The following is a 17,537-nucleotide window of genomic DNA, read 5'->3' as shown; positions in this document are numbered from 1 at the left end:
AAGTTTTGCTAAGGATGCACACCTGATTACGCATACTGCAGAAGTAGGCCTGAGCTACCTGGCCTGAGCTACCTGGCCTGAGCTACCGGCCTGAGCTACCTGGCCTGGGCTACCTGGCCTGGGCTACCTGGCCTGGAAAGGTGCTGGTTTGTGGATCTGATAGTATTTCTGTGTTTTAACCCCCCACCACTGTGGAGATTCTCAGTCATTTTTTTTCTTTACCTCAATCAGCAACCCAATGTTTGAATATAATCAACTATATTTAGGCTACTTTGTCAGATGCTTTAAGCACTGCAATTAAAAATTAAGACACGCAAATTACTAAAAAGAGGGAGCCAGAGATCAATGTAGCCTAACCAGAAGAAACAAGCTGTTCCCAACACTCCTCCTCCCACTGCTGCTGGCCTTCACAGATTCTGTGTTACCCTCCTGAAGTTGCCGGTATAGGCTACACCAGCGGTCGGTATAGGCTACACCAGCGGTCGGTATAGGCTACACCAGCGGTCGGTATAGGCTACACCAGCGGTCGGTATAGGCTACACCAGCGGTCGGTATAGGCTACACCAGCGGTCGGTATAGGCTACACCAGCGGTCGGTATAGGCTACACCAGCGGTCGGTATAGGCTACACCAGCGGTCGGTATAGGCTACACCAGCGGTCGGTATAGGCTACACCAGCGGTCGGTATAGGCTACACCAGCGGTCGGTATAGGCTACACCAGCGGTCGGTATAGGCTACACCAGCGGTCGGTATAGGCTACACCAGCGGTCGGTATAGGCTACACCAGCGGTCGGTATAGGCTACACCAGCGGTCGGTATAGGCTACACCAGCGGTCGGTATAGGCTACACCAGCGGTCGGTATAGGCTACACCAGCGGTCGGTATAGGCTACACCAGCGGTCGGTATAGGCTACACCAGCGGTCGGTATAGGCTACACCAGCGGTCGGTATAGGCTACACCAGCGGTCGGTATAGGCTACACCAGCGGTCGGCAAACTTATCCATTTAGCGTGCCAAGTTAGGATTTTCAGATGCACATTTTTGTGGAACAGTTTCATTTAATTTATAATGAAGTCTTCATATCTCAAAATAAATGTCATCTGGTTAATCAACATTCAATTTAAATCAAAATTATACAAATCTAAAATTAACTTCCATTGCCAATATGTAAAAGTAGCCTACATAAAGACAATAAATAAAAACATTGCAGCCTGCAGGTAGCAAATATCCTGATTTAAAAATAAATATCCTATAAATCACATTGGCTATGCATGTACTGTCTGCAAGGAACTTGAAACATTGTATCAACTATTAACTTGCGCCAGTGAGCTCTAGAAAGACAGACAGCTGCAAGGGATAAGAAGTAATCATGTAGACCTATTTTAGGAGGTTTACTCCGGATCATGGTATGCCATTTATTTATTGTTTTCATGCTGAGTGATGGCTGTAATCGCTGCCAAAGGTGCTTCAACAAAGTAGAGTAAAGGGTCTGAGAACTTATGTAAATGTGATATTTCCTTTTTTTAAATTATATGAATTATCACATTTACATAAGTATTCAGACCCTTTACTATACTTTATTGAAGCACCTTTGGCAATGATTACAGCCTTCACTCTTCTTGGGTATGATGCTACAAGCTTGGCACACCTGTATTTGGTGAGTTTTGCCCATTCTTCTCTGCAGATCCTCTCAAGCTCTGTTGGGTTGGATGGGGAGCGTCGCTGCACAGCTATTTTCAGGTCTATCCAGAGATGTTAGATTGTGTTCATGTCCGGGCTCTGGATGGGCCACTCAAGGACATTCAGAGACTTGTCCCGAAGCCACTCCTGCGTTGTCTTGTCTGTGTGCTTAGGGTTGTTGTCCTGTTGGAAGGTGAACCATCGTCCCATCTGAGGTCCGCTCTGGAGCAGGTTTCTCTGTACTTTGCTCTGTTCATCTTTCCCTCGATCCTGACTAGTCTCCCAATCCCTGCTGTTAAAAACAGCAGGGATTAACATTTTTGACATGCGTTTTTCTGGATTTTTTGTTGTTGTTATTCTGTCTCTTACTGTTCAAATAAACCTACCATTAAAATTATAGACTGATCATTTCTTTGTCAGTGGGCAAACGTACAAAATCAGCAGGGGATCAAATACTTTTTTCCCTCACTGTATGTACGGTCACTGTGGGGACGACGTCGTCAATGCACTTATTGATGAAGCCGATGACTGAGGTGGTATACTCCTCAATGCCATTGGATGAATCCTGGAACATATTCCAGTCTCATGGTCTGAGAGTTCTTTAGGGGCCTTTTGGTGAACTCCAAGCGGGCTGTCATGTGCCTTTTACTGAGGAGTGCCTTTTGTCTGGCCATAAGGCCTGATTGGTGGAGTGCTGCAGAGATGGTTGTCCTTCTGGAAGGTTCTCCCATCTCCACAGAGCAACTCTGGAGCTCTGTCAGAGTGACCATCGGGTTCTTTGTCACCTCCCTGACCAAGACCCTTCTCCCCCGATTGCTCAGTTTGGCCCTGATGGCCAGCTCTAGGAAGAGTCTTGGTGATTACAAACGTCTTCCATTTAAGAATGATGGAGGCCACTGTGTTCTTGGGGACCTTTTAATGCTGCAGAAATGTTTTGGTTCCCTTCCCCAGATCTGTCTCTTGACACAATCCTGTCTCTGAGGTCAACGGACAATTCCTTTGACCTAATGGCCTGGTTTTTCCTCTGACATGCACTGTCAACTGTGGGACCTTGTATAGACAGGTGTGTGCCTTTCCAAATCATGTCCAATCAATTGAATTTACCACAGGTGGACTCCAATCAAGTTGTAGAAACAGTTCAAGGATGATCAATGGAAACAGGATGCATCTGAACTCAATTTCGAGTCTCATAGCAAAGGGTATTTCTGTTTTTATTTGTAATAAAACCTGTCTTTGCTTTGTCATTATGGGGTATTGTGTGTAAATGTTTTTTTAATCCATTTTAGAATAAGGCTGTAGCGTAACAATGTGGAAAAACTCAAGGGGTCTGTATAATTTCCAAATGCACTGTATATGAAAAAAATACACATTTGAAAATTAATACTAATTAATTGGTCAAAAGAACAGGCGACTCGGTCGACCCAAGATTTTGTTTTGTTGGGAACAGCCCTAGTGTGTGTGTGTGTGTGTGTGTGTGTGTGTGTTTGGGGCAGGCCTCAGCATGCTGTGTAGTGATTAGATCATAGGTAAATGTTTGTCTGAGATGAATTCTACAGCTGATCTAGAGCTGTGTGCTGCCTGACAAATGACACACTCCCTGTCCCTGGGATGTGTGAGAGAGTGAGAGAGTGAGAGAGAAGGGGGGTGTAGATAGATAAATTGTTTTGTCATTCCCCCAAGCTGCTGTTTGTTTCCTGGTCATGCTTTGTTATTAAATGCTAATTACCATGACAACAATCATATCAATTGGAAATTAAAGACATTTGATACAGATAATTTAAATTTAGTAGAGGAGGCACATTGTTGGGTGTCTCTCTCACCCCTCCTTCGCTCTCTCTCGCTCTCTTTCTCCTTCAGTCATTAAGAATACACACTATTGTCACCGTCACAGTGAGAGATGTGTGGTAAAGGAGGGAGCGCGAGAGAGGGGGAGCAGGGATGATGAGAGAGAGAGAGATTTTCTTTCTGTCACCTACACTCTTTCTACTGCTGGTTCTCAGGGTTTGTCTGAGTGAACAGAAGGTGATTTATGGGAGATTCTGCTGGAAGACTTTTTTTCACCCCGTTTCTTTTTTTTTCTTCAGTTATATGATTCAGTTGTAAAATCATCACAAATGTGTATTTCAATTCTGAAATTGTCCCAAAGTTCTATTCATTCTTGAATCATCCCAAAGTTATTTTTAAATTAGAATCCACTGTCCCGACATCCAATTTCCGCTGGATTCATCCCAGTCCTCCGATCTTTAGAATCATCAGTCTGATTCATTCTTCCACAGTCATCAGACTCTACCTGGATTCATCCCAGTCCTCTGATCTTTAGAATCATCAGTCTGATTCATTCTTCCACAGTCATCAGACTCTACCTGGATTCATCCCAGTCCTCTGATCTTTAGAATCATCAGTCTGATTCATTCTTCCACAGTCATCAGACTCTACCTGGATTCATCCCAGTCCTCTGATCTTTAGAATCATCAGTCTGATTCATTCTTCCACAGTCATCAGACTCTACCTGGATTCATCCCAGTCCTCTGATCTTTAGAATCATCAGTCTGATTCATTCTTCCACAGTCATCAGACTCTACCTGGATTCATCCCAGTCCTCTGATCTTTAGAATCATCAGTCTGATTCATTCTTCCACAGTCATCAGACTCTACCTGGATTCATCCCAGTCCTCCGATCTTTAGAATCATCAGTCTGATTCATTCTTCCACAGTCATCAGACTCTACCTGGATTCATCCCAGTCCTCTGATCTTTAGAATCATCAGTCTGATTCATTCTTCCACAGTCATCAAACTCTACCTGAGTCTTCACAGTACACTGCCTGATCCTGAATGCTACATCCTAACTCCTGGCTCTGATTAATCCTCTAGTTTGGTAAATTGGCGTAAAGCAGCAGTTTCAGATCCTCGCAAATGCCATCCTTTACCCAGCACAGCATGTCAGCCAAGCTCAACCATTATAAAGCAATATGATGGATACACACCCAAATAAATAAATAACAAACAGTCCTATTCTTTTCTTTTTTTTCTCTCCTCTCCTATGATGGATCTACAAAATGATATAACGAATGAAACTTAAAGAGAGGGGGGGGAGTTATGATTTATTAGGCTCATATATATTCCTCCTTTATTATTCTCTCCCGTCTTTACATGTGAAGCTTGTTAAAGAGCACACCTGCCTGCTACTGAGTTGTAGGACTTCTAGAAGGAGAGGTGGAGAAAAATCATCTAATCAGAAGTCTCACAGAGACAAAAATGTGTCGGTGTCTCTGTCGGTGTCTCTGTCGGTGTCTCTGTCGGTGTCTCTGTCGGTGTCTCTGTCGGTGTCTCTGTCTCTGTCGGTGTCTGTCATTCTATGGATGCTGTTGTATCTGTCAACACTCTAAACCCAGGCTTGCCAGCTAATCCCTCAGTGGTGCATGGGCACGTTGTACCTTTTAAGTTAGCGTGTGCATATTCTGTCCTGTATTGGTTTCTAGATCTGTCATTTCTTCTTTCCTCCCCAGGTCCCGCCTCCCCGACCCTGCGTAGCCAGGCATTTCAGAGGGTGTTCAGGACCCGCTATAAGATAGAGACACGCCTGGGCGGAGACAACGCACACACAGCCAACTATAGCCACACCCTCTCTTGGAGAGCTAAGAGGATCCAGACGGCCAGGTAACACACACACTCACTCGCAGATACATAAACAGTGAACCACATGATACACTATATATGCAAGTGTAGTGGACACCCCTTCAAATGAGTGGATTTGGCTATTTCAGCCATACCCGTTGCTGACAGGTGTATAAAATTGGACACACAGCCATGCAATCTCCATAGACAGACATTGGCAGTAGATAGGCTCGTACTGAAGAGCTCAGTGACTTTTAACGTGGCACTGTCATAGGATGCCACCTTTCCAACAAGTCAGTTCGTTAAATTTCTTCCCTGCTTGATCTGCACCGGTCAACTGTAAGTGCTGTTATTGTGAAGTGGAAACATCTATGAGCAACAACGGCTCAGCCACTAAGTGGTAGGCCACACAAGCTCACAGAACGGGACCGCGGAAGGCATCTGTCCTCAGTTCCAACACTCAATAAATACCGAGTTCCAAACTGCCTCTGGAAGCAACGTCGGCACAATAACTGTTCGTCAGGTGCTTCATTAAATGGGTTTCCATGGCCGAGCAGCCACACCCAAGCTTAAGATCCCCATGCGAAATGCCAAGCGTCTGCTGGAGTGATGTAAAGCTCGCCACCATTGGAATCTGGAGCTGTGGAAACGCGTTTTCTGTAGTGATGAGTCACGCTTCACAATCTGTCGGTTTGGCGGATGCCAGGAGAACACTACCTGCCCCAATGCATAGTGCCAACTGTAAAGTTTGGTGGAGGAGGAATAATGGTCTGGGGATGTTTTTCATGGTTCGGCCTAGGCCTTTTAGTTCCAGTGAAGGGAAATCTTAACGCTACAGCATACAATGACATTCTAGACGATTCTGTGCTTCAAACTTTGTGGCAACAGTTTGGGGAAGGCCCTTTCCTGTTTCAGCATGATAATGCCCCCATGCGGCAGGGTAGCCTAGTGGTTAGAGTGTTGGACTAGTAACCGAAAGGTTGCAAGTTCAAATCCCCGAGCTGAGAAGGTACAAATCTGTCGTTCTACCCCTGAACAGGCAGTTAACCCACTGTTCCTAGGCCGTCATTGAAAATAAAAATTTGTTCTTAACTGACTTGCCTAGTTAAATAAAGGTAAAAATATATATATATATAAATAAATGCACAAAGCGAGGTCCATACAGAAATGGTTTGCCGAGATCAGTGTGAAAGAACTTGACTGGCCTGCACAGATCCCTGACCTCAACCCCATCCAACACCTTTGCCGACTGCGAGCCAGGCCAAATCAACCAACATCAGTGACCTCACTAATGGTCTTGTGGCTGAATGGAGCAAATCCCTGCAGCAATGTTCCAACATCTAGTGGAAAGCCTCCCCAGAAGAGTGGAGGCTGTTATAGCAGCAAAGGGGGGGACCAACTCCATATTCATGATTTTGGAATGAGATTTTGTCCACATACATTTGGTCATGTAATGTGTATGTAGAGTGCATTAGGAAAGTATTCAGGCCCCATCACTTTTTCCACATTTTCTTACGTTACATCCTTATTCTATGATTGATGAGGGGAAAAAACAATGTAATCAATCTACACACAATACCCCATAATGACAAAGAAAAACAAGTTTTTAGAAATGTTTGCAAATGTATTAAAAAAAACTAAAACTGATATCACGTTTACATAAGTATACAGACCCTTTACTCAGTACTTTGTTGAAGCACCTTTGTAATCTCTGCCATTCTCGATTCTTCTTGGGTATGACACTACAAGCTTGGCACACCTGTATTTAGGGAGTTTATCCCATTAATCTCTGCAGATCATCTCAAGCTCTGTCAGGTTGAATTGGGAGCCTCGCTGCACAGCTGTTTTCAGGTCTCTCGAGATATTAGATCGGGTTCAAGTCTGGGCTCTTTCTGGGCCACTCAAGGACATTCAGAGACTTGTCCCGAAGCCACTCCTGCGTTGTCTTAGCTGTGTGCTTAGGGTCGTTGTCCTGTTGGAAGTTGAACCTTTGGCCCAGTCTGAGGTCCTGAGCGCTCTGGAGCAGGTTTTCATCAAGGATCTCTCTCTGTACTTTGCTCCGTTCATCTTTCCCTCGATCCTGACTAGTCTGCCAGTCCCTGCTGCTGAAAAACATCCCCACAGCATGATGCTGCCACCACCTTGCTTTACCGTAGGTATTGTGCCAGGTTTCCTCCAGATGTGACGCTTGGCATTCAGGCTAAAGAGTTCAACCTTGGTTTCATCAGACCAGAGAATCTTGTTTCTCATGGTCTGAGAGTCTTTAGGTGCCTTTTGGCAAACTCCAAGCAGGCTGTCATGTGCCTTTTACTGAGGAGTGGCTTCCGTCTGGCCACTCTACCATGCAGGCCTGATTGGTGGAGTGCTGCGGAGATGGTTGTCGTTCTGGAAGTTTCTCCCATCTCCACAGAGGTACTCTGGAGCTCTATCAGAGTGACCATTGGGTTCCCTGTCACCTCCCTGACCAAGGCCCTTCTCCCCCGATTGCTCAGTTTGGCCAGGAGGCCAGCTCTAGGAAGAGTCTTAGTGGTTCCAAACTTCTTCCATTCAAGAATGATGGAGGCCACCGTGTTCTTGGGGACCTTCAATGATGCAGAAATTTGTTGGTACCCTTCGTTAAGACACTAACAGCTTACAGACAGTAGGCAATTAAGGTCACAGTTATGAAAACTTAGGACACTAAAGAGGCCTTTCTCCTGACTCTGAAAAACACTGAAAGATGCCCAGGCTCCCTGCTCATCTGCGTGAAAGTGCCTTAGGCATGCTGCAAGGAAGCATGAGGACTGCAGATGTGGCCAGGGATGTCTGTATTGTGAGACACCTAAGACAGCGCTACAGGGAGACAGGAAGAACAGCTGATCGACTCGCAGTGGCAGACCACGTGTAAGAACACCTGCATAGGACCGGTACATCTGAACATCACACCTGCGGGACAGGTACAGGATGGCAACAACAACTGCCTGAGTTACACCAGGAACGCACAATCCCTCCATCAGTGCTCAGACTGTCCGCAATAGGCTGAGAGAGGCTGGACTGAGGGCTTTTAGGCCTGTTGTAAGGCAGGTCCTCACCAGACATCACCGGCAACAGCGTCGCCAACGGTTACAAACCCACCGTCGCTGGATCAGACAGGACTGGCAAAAAGTTCTCTTCACTGACGAGTCGCGGTTTTGTCTCACCAGGGGTGATGGTCGGATTCGTGTTTATCGTCGAAGGAATGAGCGTTACACCGAGGCCTGTACTCTGGGCGGGATCGATTTTTGAGGTGGAGGGTCCGTCATGTTCTGGGGCGGTGCGTCACAGCGTCATTGGACTGATCCTCATTCTGCCATGACCCTCCAGCATGACAATGCCACCAGCCATACTGCTCATTCTGTTTGTGGTTTCCTGCAAGACAGTCAGTGTTCTGCCATGGCCAGCAAAGAGCCTGGATCTCAATCCCATTGAGCACGTCTGGGACCTGTTGGATCGGAGGGTGAGGGCTAGGGCCATTCCCCCCAGAAATGTCCGGGAACTTGCAGGTATGTGCCTTGGTGGAAGAGTGGGGTAACATCTCACAGCAAGAACTGGCAAATCTAGTGCAGTCCATGAGGAGGAGATGCACTGCAGTACTTAATGCAGCTGGTGGCCACACCAGATACTGACTGTTACTTTTGATTTTGACCCCCGCTTTGTTCAGGGACACATTCAATTTCTGTTAGTCACAGATTTTTACACATGTTACGGTTGCTGAAAATAAATGCAGTTGACAGTGAGAGGATGTTTCTTTTTTTGCTAAGTTTATAGACCGGTGTGTGCCTTTCCAAGTCATGTCCAATCAATTGAATTTACCACATGTGGACTCCAATTAAGTTGTAGAAACATCTCAAGGATGATCAATGGAAACAGGACATGTCATTGCAAACCACCCCCCCAGCTCTCTTCTCTCTTTACCATCTCTCTTTCCCTTTCTCGCCCTCTCTTTCTCTTCTCTTTACATCTCTCTTCCCTTTCTCGCCCTCTCTTTCTCTTCTCTCTTTACCATCGCTCTTCTCTCTCTCCCTTCTCGCCCTCTCTTTCTCTTCTCTTTGCCTTCTCTCTTCTCTTTCTCCTTTCTCACCCTCTTTCTCCTTTCTCTTTATCGCTCAATTGTTTCTATCACTCGCTCTTATTCTGAGAGTGGGGAAATCCACTGAGATAAAGCTACGTTAATTAGCATAATAAGCACTTGTGATGAGTGAGATGTACATGTGATTTACAGGGCTCTAACTTAACCCTTCTCTTTATCCCTCCTTATCTCTTTACCACTCATCCATTCTGTCTATCATTCTGTCTTTCTTTCGCTCTCTGTGAGGGAGGCGTACAGAACGATAGACCAGAGACAGAATGATGGAAGCGATAGAATGAGATGATGGGAAGGGTTCTACAGATGTTATGAAGTGGTTATGAGGTCATAACTGGGGGACAGAGGGAGAGTTAATGAATGTTTATGATGAGGTCATTATTGGGCGACAGGAAATAAGTTAATGTGTTATTCATGACCTCCTCACCATGGGACGGACAGTTAAACAGTTAATGGTGTATTATGATTATTAACATAGGCTTATGGTTTTATTACACTGGTAATGAATAGGTCATATGGTTATGGAGTTGGTTAATGTATTATTGTGGTAGGCATGTTAAAATGCCTTTGTGTTAATGCTACCCTGTTTCCCTAAGCCTCACAATGGGCTGTGGTGGGAGGAGATTACAAGCCGTTGTATATCTCACACACTGTTATATTCATAGTATACAGGGTTCAGTTGGAGTGCAGTGCGGGTGTGTTTTGTCTTTGTAGCCGTGGCCACCTGCTGTGTGTGTGTGTGTGTGTGTGTGTGTGTGTGTGTGTGTGTGTGTGTGTGTGTGTGTGTGTGTGTGTGTGTGTGTGTGTGTTTGCAGGTGTCTGGAGCCCTGTGAGACAACAGCCACAAACTGAGAAGAGATACAGACACACATGACTGTTATATTTCAGCTTGGAGAGATGCTGTAGTTTCTCCCCATTAGGAACATTCTGTTACTTATTGTTTGCCCGTTTTGTTTTGTGTGCTGTTCATGTGTTGCACAGTTATCTTAATTCCCCTGCATGTGTATCTGTGTGTGGAATCTCATTTGTGTAATTCAGATTGAGGTAGATGAAACAGTGGGGCTTAGACTAGATTTAGGGCCTCCGGTGACTTATTACTATTCATTTAGCCGCTGCAGTAAATATTGATTCATCAAGGGTTTTTCAATTTGAGCCACGCGACATCCTGTGAAATATCACCAAGTCTGGAGATCGGGGGGACAGGACAGGTCCCCTGAGAGAGAAGAGGTTCTCCCCAGACCCCCCTCCTGTCCTCTGTACCCCCCGCCCTCCTTACATCCCCTCACTACCTCAATCTGTCTGACTCTCTAACACCCCCGAACCTTTTATCTATAGCTCTGTTGGCTCATCGTACCCCTCCACTGACTAGAACTACCCCATCTTTAGCTCATCGTACACACTCACCCAGTCATCATCTGTGTCCCAAGGCTTCAGTCTCATCGTACACACTCACCCAGTCATCATCAGTGTCCCAAGGCTTCAGTCTCATCGTACACACTCACCCAGTCATCATCTGTGTCCCAAGGCTTCAGTCTCATCGTACACACTCACCCAGTCATCATCTGTGTCCCAAGGCTTCAGTCTCATCGTACACACTCACCCAGTCATCATCAGTGTCCCAAGGCTTCAGTCTCATCGTACACACTCACCCAGTCATCATCTGTGTCCCAAGGCTTCAGTCTCATCGTACACACTCACCCAGTCATCATCTGTGTCCCAAGGCTTCAGTCTCATCGTACACACTCACCCAGTCATCATCAGTGTCCCAAGGCTTCAGTCTCATTGTACACACTCACCCAGTCATCATCAGTGTCCCAAGGCTTCAGTCTCATCGTACACACTCACCCAGTCATCATCATCGTCCTGATTGGTTCTGCTAGAGCTCCAGAACCCCAGGGAAGGTCTTAATTGGTTCTCCCAGAGCTCCAGAACCCCAGGGGAAGGTCCTGATTGGTTCTGCTAGAGCTCCAGAACCCCAGGGGAAGGTCCTGATTGGTTCTGCCAGAGCTCCAGAACCCCAGGGAAGGTCCTGATTGGTTCTGCTAGAGCTCCAGAACCCCAGGGAAGGTTCTGATTGTCCTTTAGAGATTCTCAAGCTGTAGCCTCACACTCATCATGTCTCTGTGGGACTAAATATGGTTAATTCTCATTTCTAAGGTGGTGCTTGATGCCCTTGGCAAAGAGTGACCAGCACCAGCACCAGCCCCTGTCACCCTTTAGTCCCCTCTCTCTGTCTTCTGTTAGTCTCCCACCTAGGACCAGGGGAGTGACCCATCCCCTACCAAGCATGTCATGTGGTCCTCAGTGTGGTGTCAGCAGTAATGGGCATTGTGGTTGATTGAGTGCTGGGGGAGTCTGGGTGGGGGGGTGAATGGTTGTCGTATTTCAGCCCCCACCACCAGAAAATAGATATCATCTCAACATTAAGTCCATTAATAGTAGCAGGAGTTGAATTAAGAAAGCCGTAAAGCATGCAGCGCACCCCAGGATAAATTACTGCCCTCCATCCCTCCCTTCCTCGCTCCAGCCTTCCCTCCTTTTCTCTCCTACTCTGTCGCTTAGTTACCGCCCTCACACTTTCTTTCTTTATCTTTCTTTCTCTCTTTCCCTCTGCATCTTTCTATTGCTGCCCATATTTATTTTTGTTTCTCTGTCCATTTGTCTCTCGTTAGTTTTTCTCCTTCTCATCTTCTCTGTTTTCATCCTCTTCCTATGTTTCCCTGTCTCCATATCCATATTCTCCATGCTCATTCACTCTTCTCATCTAGCTCACTATCACCTTCTCATCTTCTCTGTTTTCATCCTCTTCCTATGTTTCCCTGTCTCCATATCCATATTCTCCATGCTCATTCACTCTTCTCATCTAGCTCACTATCACCTTCTCATCTTCTCTGTTTTCATCCTCTTCCTATGTTTCCCTGTCTCCATATCCATATTCTCCATGCTCATTCACTCTTCTCATCTAGCTCACTATCACCTTCTCATCTTCTCTGTTTTCATCCTCTTCCTATGTTTCCCTGTCTCCATATCCATATTCTCCATGCTCATTCACTCTTCTCATCTAGCTCACTATCACCTTCTCATCTTCTCTGTTTTCATCCTCTTCCTATGTTTCCCTGTCTCCATATCCATATTCTCCATGCTCATTCACTCTTCTCATCTAGCTCACTATCACCTTCTCATCTTCTCTGTTTTCATCCTCTTCCTATGTTTCCCTGTCTCCATATCCATATTCTCCATGCTCATTCACTCTTCTCATCTAGCTCACTATCACCTTCTCATCTTCTCTGTTTTCATCCTCTTCCTATGTTTCCCTGTCTCCATATCCATATTCTCCATGCTCATTCACTCTTCTCATCTAGCTCACTATCTCCTTCTCAATTCTCTTTGGGGTTTAATAATGCTTGATTGTTTATTTTGAACTACTGTTGAGACGCGCGGGCGCACACACACACACACACACACACACACACACACACACACACACAACGTGGTCTGTTGTGCCCTGGTCTCATCTCGTTTAGTGCTCCTGTATTGATCAGTAGAGGATGAGGGAGACAAGGCAATAAATGCTGCTACGCTCTCCTCTTCTTTATCCCATCACTCCCTTCGTCCCTCCTCCTCACCCTTCTCATACCGCAATGTACTCCTCTACTCACTACTTATCAAATCCATCATCACATTCTCACCTACCCCTTCTTACTTTCTATTCTCACCTTTTTACTTCTCATTCACACTCTTCTAGTCTTCCCTCTTTCTTACACAGATACGCTGTCATCAACACCTGGGGTCATCTCCAGCTTTCTGATTGCTTTGTCTTCATTTGATGTTGTTTTGCTCAGAGTAGTCCCTTACACTCATGTGGTTAGTGTAGATTTCATTGTCTTAATGCGTGTTTAGGACCATTGTAACTGCATGGCTTTAGGCAGAGTGTGGTCTTCCTCTCCTCGCTGTAGGAATTGGCTAGATGACTGTTTGTGCTGCTCAGTCTGTTCCAAGGGTAACTGTTTTTCCAATATGAGCTTACTAATGCTTTCGCTGCAGGCCAACAGAAGAGAACAGAGCAGCATTATTCAGAGCACTTGCGCGACCCCCAAATTCTTCCCTGTCACCAAAACAAAAGTCAGATCATTCATCAACAGCAGTAGTAGTGCTGAATCGCTCTTTCCTTCATCTGTGTGTCGCGCATGGTGAGAGTGGCACACACACACACATTCACAGGCATGCAAACACTCAGAATATAATCACAAGGGAGTTCCTCTCTTCTCTCTTTCCTCCCCACTTCTCTCTTTTCTCTCTTTCCTCCCCACTTCTCTCTTTCCTCCCCTCTTCTCTTTTCTCTCTCTTTCCTCCCCTCTTCTCTTTTCTCTCTCTTTCCTCCCCTCTTCTCTCTTTTCTCTATTTCCTCCTCTCTTTTCTCTCTTTCCTCCTCTTTTCTCTCTCTTTCCTTTTCTCTCTTTTCTCTATTTCCTCTTTTCTCTCTTTCCCTCTTTTCTCTCTTTCCCTCTTTTCTCTCTTTCCTCCCCTCTTCTCTCTTCTCTCTTTTCTCTATTTCCTCCTCTTTTCTCTCTTTCCTCCCCTCTTCTCTTTTCTCTCTCTTTCCTCCCCTCTTCTCTCTTTTCTCTCTTTCCTCCCCTCTTCTCTTTTCTCTCTCTTTCCTCCCCTCTTCTCTCTTTTCTCTCTTTCCTCCCCTCTTCTCTCTTCTCTATATTTCCTCCCCTCTTCTCTCTTCTCTATATTTCCTCCGCTCCTCTCTCTTCTCTCTATTTCCTCCCCTCCTCTCTCTTCTCTCTATTTCCTCCGCTCCTCTCTCTTCTCTCTATTTCCTCCCCTCCTCTCTTTTCTCTCTCTATTTCCTCCTCTCTCTTCTCTCTATTTCCTCCCCTCCTCTCTCTTCTCTCTATTTCCTCCCCTCCTCTCTTTTCTCTCTATTTCCTCCCCTCCTCTCTTTTCTCTCTCTATTTCCTCCCCTCCTCTCTTTTCTCTCTCTATTTCCTCCCCTCCTCTCTTTTCTTTCTTTCCTCCCCTCTTTGCTCGTTTCTCTCTTTCCTCCCCTCTTTGCTCGTTTCTCTTTCCTCCCCTCTTCTCTCTTTTCTCTCTTTCCTCCCCTCTTCTCTCTTTTCTCTCTTTCCTCCCCTCCTCTTTTCTCTCTATTTCCTCCTCTTCTCTTTCCTCCCCTCTTTTCTCTCTTTCCTCCCCTCTTCTCTTTCCTCCCCTCTTCTCTTTCCTCCCCTCTTCTCTTTCCTCCCCTCTTCTCTTTCCTCCCCTCCTCTCGTTTCTCTCTCTTTCCTCCCCTCTTCTCTCTTTTCTCTATTTCCTCCTCTCTTTTCTCTTTTCTCTCTTTCCTCCCCTCTTCTCTCTATTTCCTCCTCTCTTCTCTCTATTTCCTCCCCTCTTCTCTATTTCCTCCCCTCCTCTCTCTTCTCTCTCTTTACTCCCCTCCTCTTTTCTCTCTATTTCCTCCCCTCCTCTCTCTTCTCTCTATTTCCTCCCCTCTTCTCTTTTCTCTCTATTTCCTCCCCTCTTCTCTTTTCTCTCTATTTCCTCCGCTCTTCTCTTTTCTCTCTATTTCCTCCCCTCTTCTCTCTTTTCTCTCTATTTCCTCCTCTCTCTTTTCTCTCTATTTCCTCCTCTCTCTTTTCTCTCTATTTCCTCCTCTCTCTTTTCTCTCTCTATTTCCTCCCCTCCTCTCTTTTCTCTCTCTATTTCCTCCCCTCTTCTCTCTTCTCTCGATTTCCTCCCTTCCGCTCTTCTCTCGATTTCCTCCCCTCCGCTCTTCTCTCGATTTCCTCCCCTCCTCTTTTCTGTTTCCTCCTCTCTGTTCTCTCTGTTTCCTCCTCTCTCTTTTCTATCTATTTCCTCCTCTCCTCTCTTTTCTCTCTCTTTCCTCCCCTCCTCTCTTTTCTCTCTCTTTCCTCCCCTCCTCTCTTTTCTCTCTATTTCCTCCCCTCCTCTCTTTTCTCTCTTTCCTCCCCTCCTCTTTTCTCTCTCTTTCCTCCCCTCCTCTCGTTTCTCTCTCTTTCCTCCCCTCTTCGCTCGTTTCTCTCTTTCCTCCCCTCCTCTATTTCCTCCTCTCTTTCCTCCCCTCCTCGTTTCTCTTTCCTCCCCTCTTTTCTCTATTTCCTCCTCTCTTTTCTCTTATCTCTCTCTTTCCTCCCCTCCTCTTTTCTCTCTTTCCTCCCCTCTTCTCTCTTTTCTCTGTTTCCTCCCCTCTTCTCTTTCCTCCCCTCTTTTCTCTCTATTTCCTCCCCTCCTCTTTTCTCTCTATTTCCTCCTCTCTTTCCTCCCCTCTTCTCTCTCTTTCCTTCCCTCTTCTCTTTCCTCCCCTCTTCTCTCTTCTCTCTATTTCCTCCCCTCCTCTCTTCTCTCTCTTTACTCCCCTCCTCTTTTCTCTCTCTTTACTCCCCTCCTCTTTTCTCTCTCTTTACTCCTCTCCTCTTTTCTCTCTCTTTACTCCTCTTCTCTTTTCTCTCTATTTCCTCCCCTCTTCTCTCTTTTCTCTCTATTTCCTCCCCTCCTCTCTTCTCCCCTCTCTCTATTTCCTCCCCTCTTCTCTCTTCTCTCTATTTCCTCCCCTCCTCTCTTCTCTCTCTTTACTCCCCTCCTCTTTTCTCTCTCTTTACTCCCCTCCTCTTTTCTCTCTCTTTACTCCCCTCCTCTTTTCTCTCTCTCTTTCCTCCCCTCTTCTCTTTTCTCTCTATTTCCTCCCCTCTTCTCTCTTTTCTCTATTTCCTCCCCTCTTCTCTCTTTTCTCTCTATTTCCTCCCCTCTTCTCTCTTTTCTCTATTTCCTCCCCTCTTCTCTCTTTTCTCTCTATTTCCTCCCCTCTTCTCTCTATTCTCTCTCTATTTCCTCCCCTCTTCTCTCTATTCTCTCTCTATTTCCTCCCCTCTTCTCTCTATTCTCTATTTCCTCCCCTCTTCTCTCTATTCTCTCTCTATTTCCTCCCCTCCTCTCTTCTCCCCTCTCTCTATTTCCTCCCCTCCGCTCTTCTCTCGATTTCCTCCCCTCCGCTCTTCTCTCGATTTCCTCCCCTCCTCTTTTCTCTCTGTTTCCTCCTCTCTGTTCTCTCTGTTGCCTCCTCTCTTTTCTATCTATTTCCTCCTCTCTCTTTTCTCTATATTTCCTCCCCTCCTCTCCACTCACCACCTATAACCCTGTGGGATCATGGTCTATGGGGTCAATCTACCAGGGCTGTAAATAAATATCTGCTCCCCCCCACACACACACACACTCACTCCCCACACACACACACACTCACTCCCCACACACACACTCACTCCCCCCCCCCCCCACACACACACACACACACACACACACACACACGCACACACTCCCCCCACCCCACACACACACCAGCTCTGAATCTCTCTTGTCCCCACTAATACACCTCCACTCATTCTGCCCCATTGTTTGTCCCATTAAAGAATCACCATGGTGATTGAGATGTGTATGCAGTGAGAGTGTGTCCCCCAGGCCTAGGGGGACAGAGCGGTATATCGGAGTGTCTGTGAAAGGGCTCCACCCTGAAATGAGTGTGCTGTCCGGCAGGGGAGGATTTGTGTGGCAGACAGACCTAGAGGAGCTCTGATAACAGATCTCTAGTTGGGGGGTCAAGGGCAACACGTGGAACAGGTCAAGGAGAGAGAAGAGGAAATGAAGAGATACTGCTGCTCTTTCTCTAACTGTTCTCCCTCTCTTTTCTAAGATGGTTGTATCACTTGGGGCTAGTGCTGAGCGATTAACCGAAACCGGTTATTTTTCCGTTTTTAAACAGCTAATTGACCAATGTCTGTTCAATTATTTGAATTCCATGTCGTTTTTTTATTTTTGTATTTTTTTGGTCAACGCACATTTTCTAACTGCAGTTTCTCTAGAGATAAATCAGATCAAGCCCAGACTGTGCGATGTAGTAGGGAGTTGTAGTTTCCAACAGGCCACTATTTTGCATACAGTAGTTTTGGCGCAAAAAACGTGGTAATTAACTACAATGACCATAATCCATTCCAGACGGAGAGAAGAAGACGTGAGCGATAAGGATAAAGAGCAGTTGCTTCGTGAGGTATCTCTACCTGAAAATACATGATCTAAGTCATTGATAGTTAGTATTCAGCAGTCATACAAATATGCCTTATTTAC

The 17,537-nt window shown here is 45.9% G+C and overlaps 1 protein-coding gene across 1 annotated transcript in view; it reads left to right on the top strand.

The window, feature by feature from the left end:
• Nucleotides 1-17,537, top strand: part of LOC106560406 (uncharacterized) — a 101,081-nt gene that overhangs the window by 56,266 nt on the left and 27,278 nt on the right. Inside the window, exon 4 of the mRNA XM_014123293.3 lies at nucleotides 5,188-5,338. Coding sequence (XP_013978768.2) covers nucleotides 5,188-5,338 — 151 coding nt within the window. The remainder of the gene's footprint in view (nucleotides 1-5,187; nucleotides 5,339-17,537) is intronic.

This window comes from Salmo salar, chromosome 10 (assembly GCF_965601325.2).
Source record: "Salmo salar chromosome 10, fSalSal1, whole genome shotgun sequence".
Classification (NCBI taxonomy): domain Eukaryota; kingdom Metazoa; phylum Chordata; class Actinopteri; order Salmoniformes; family Salmonidae; genus Salmo; species Salmo salar.
This window is presented reverse-complemented; position numbering and strand designations above follow the sequence as displayed.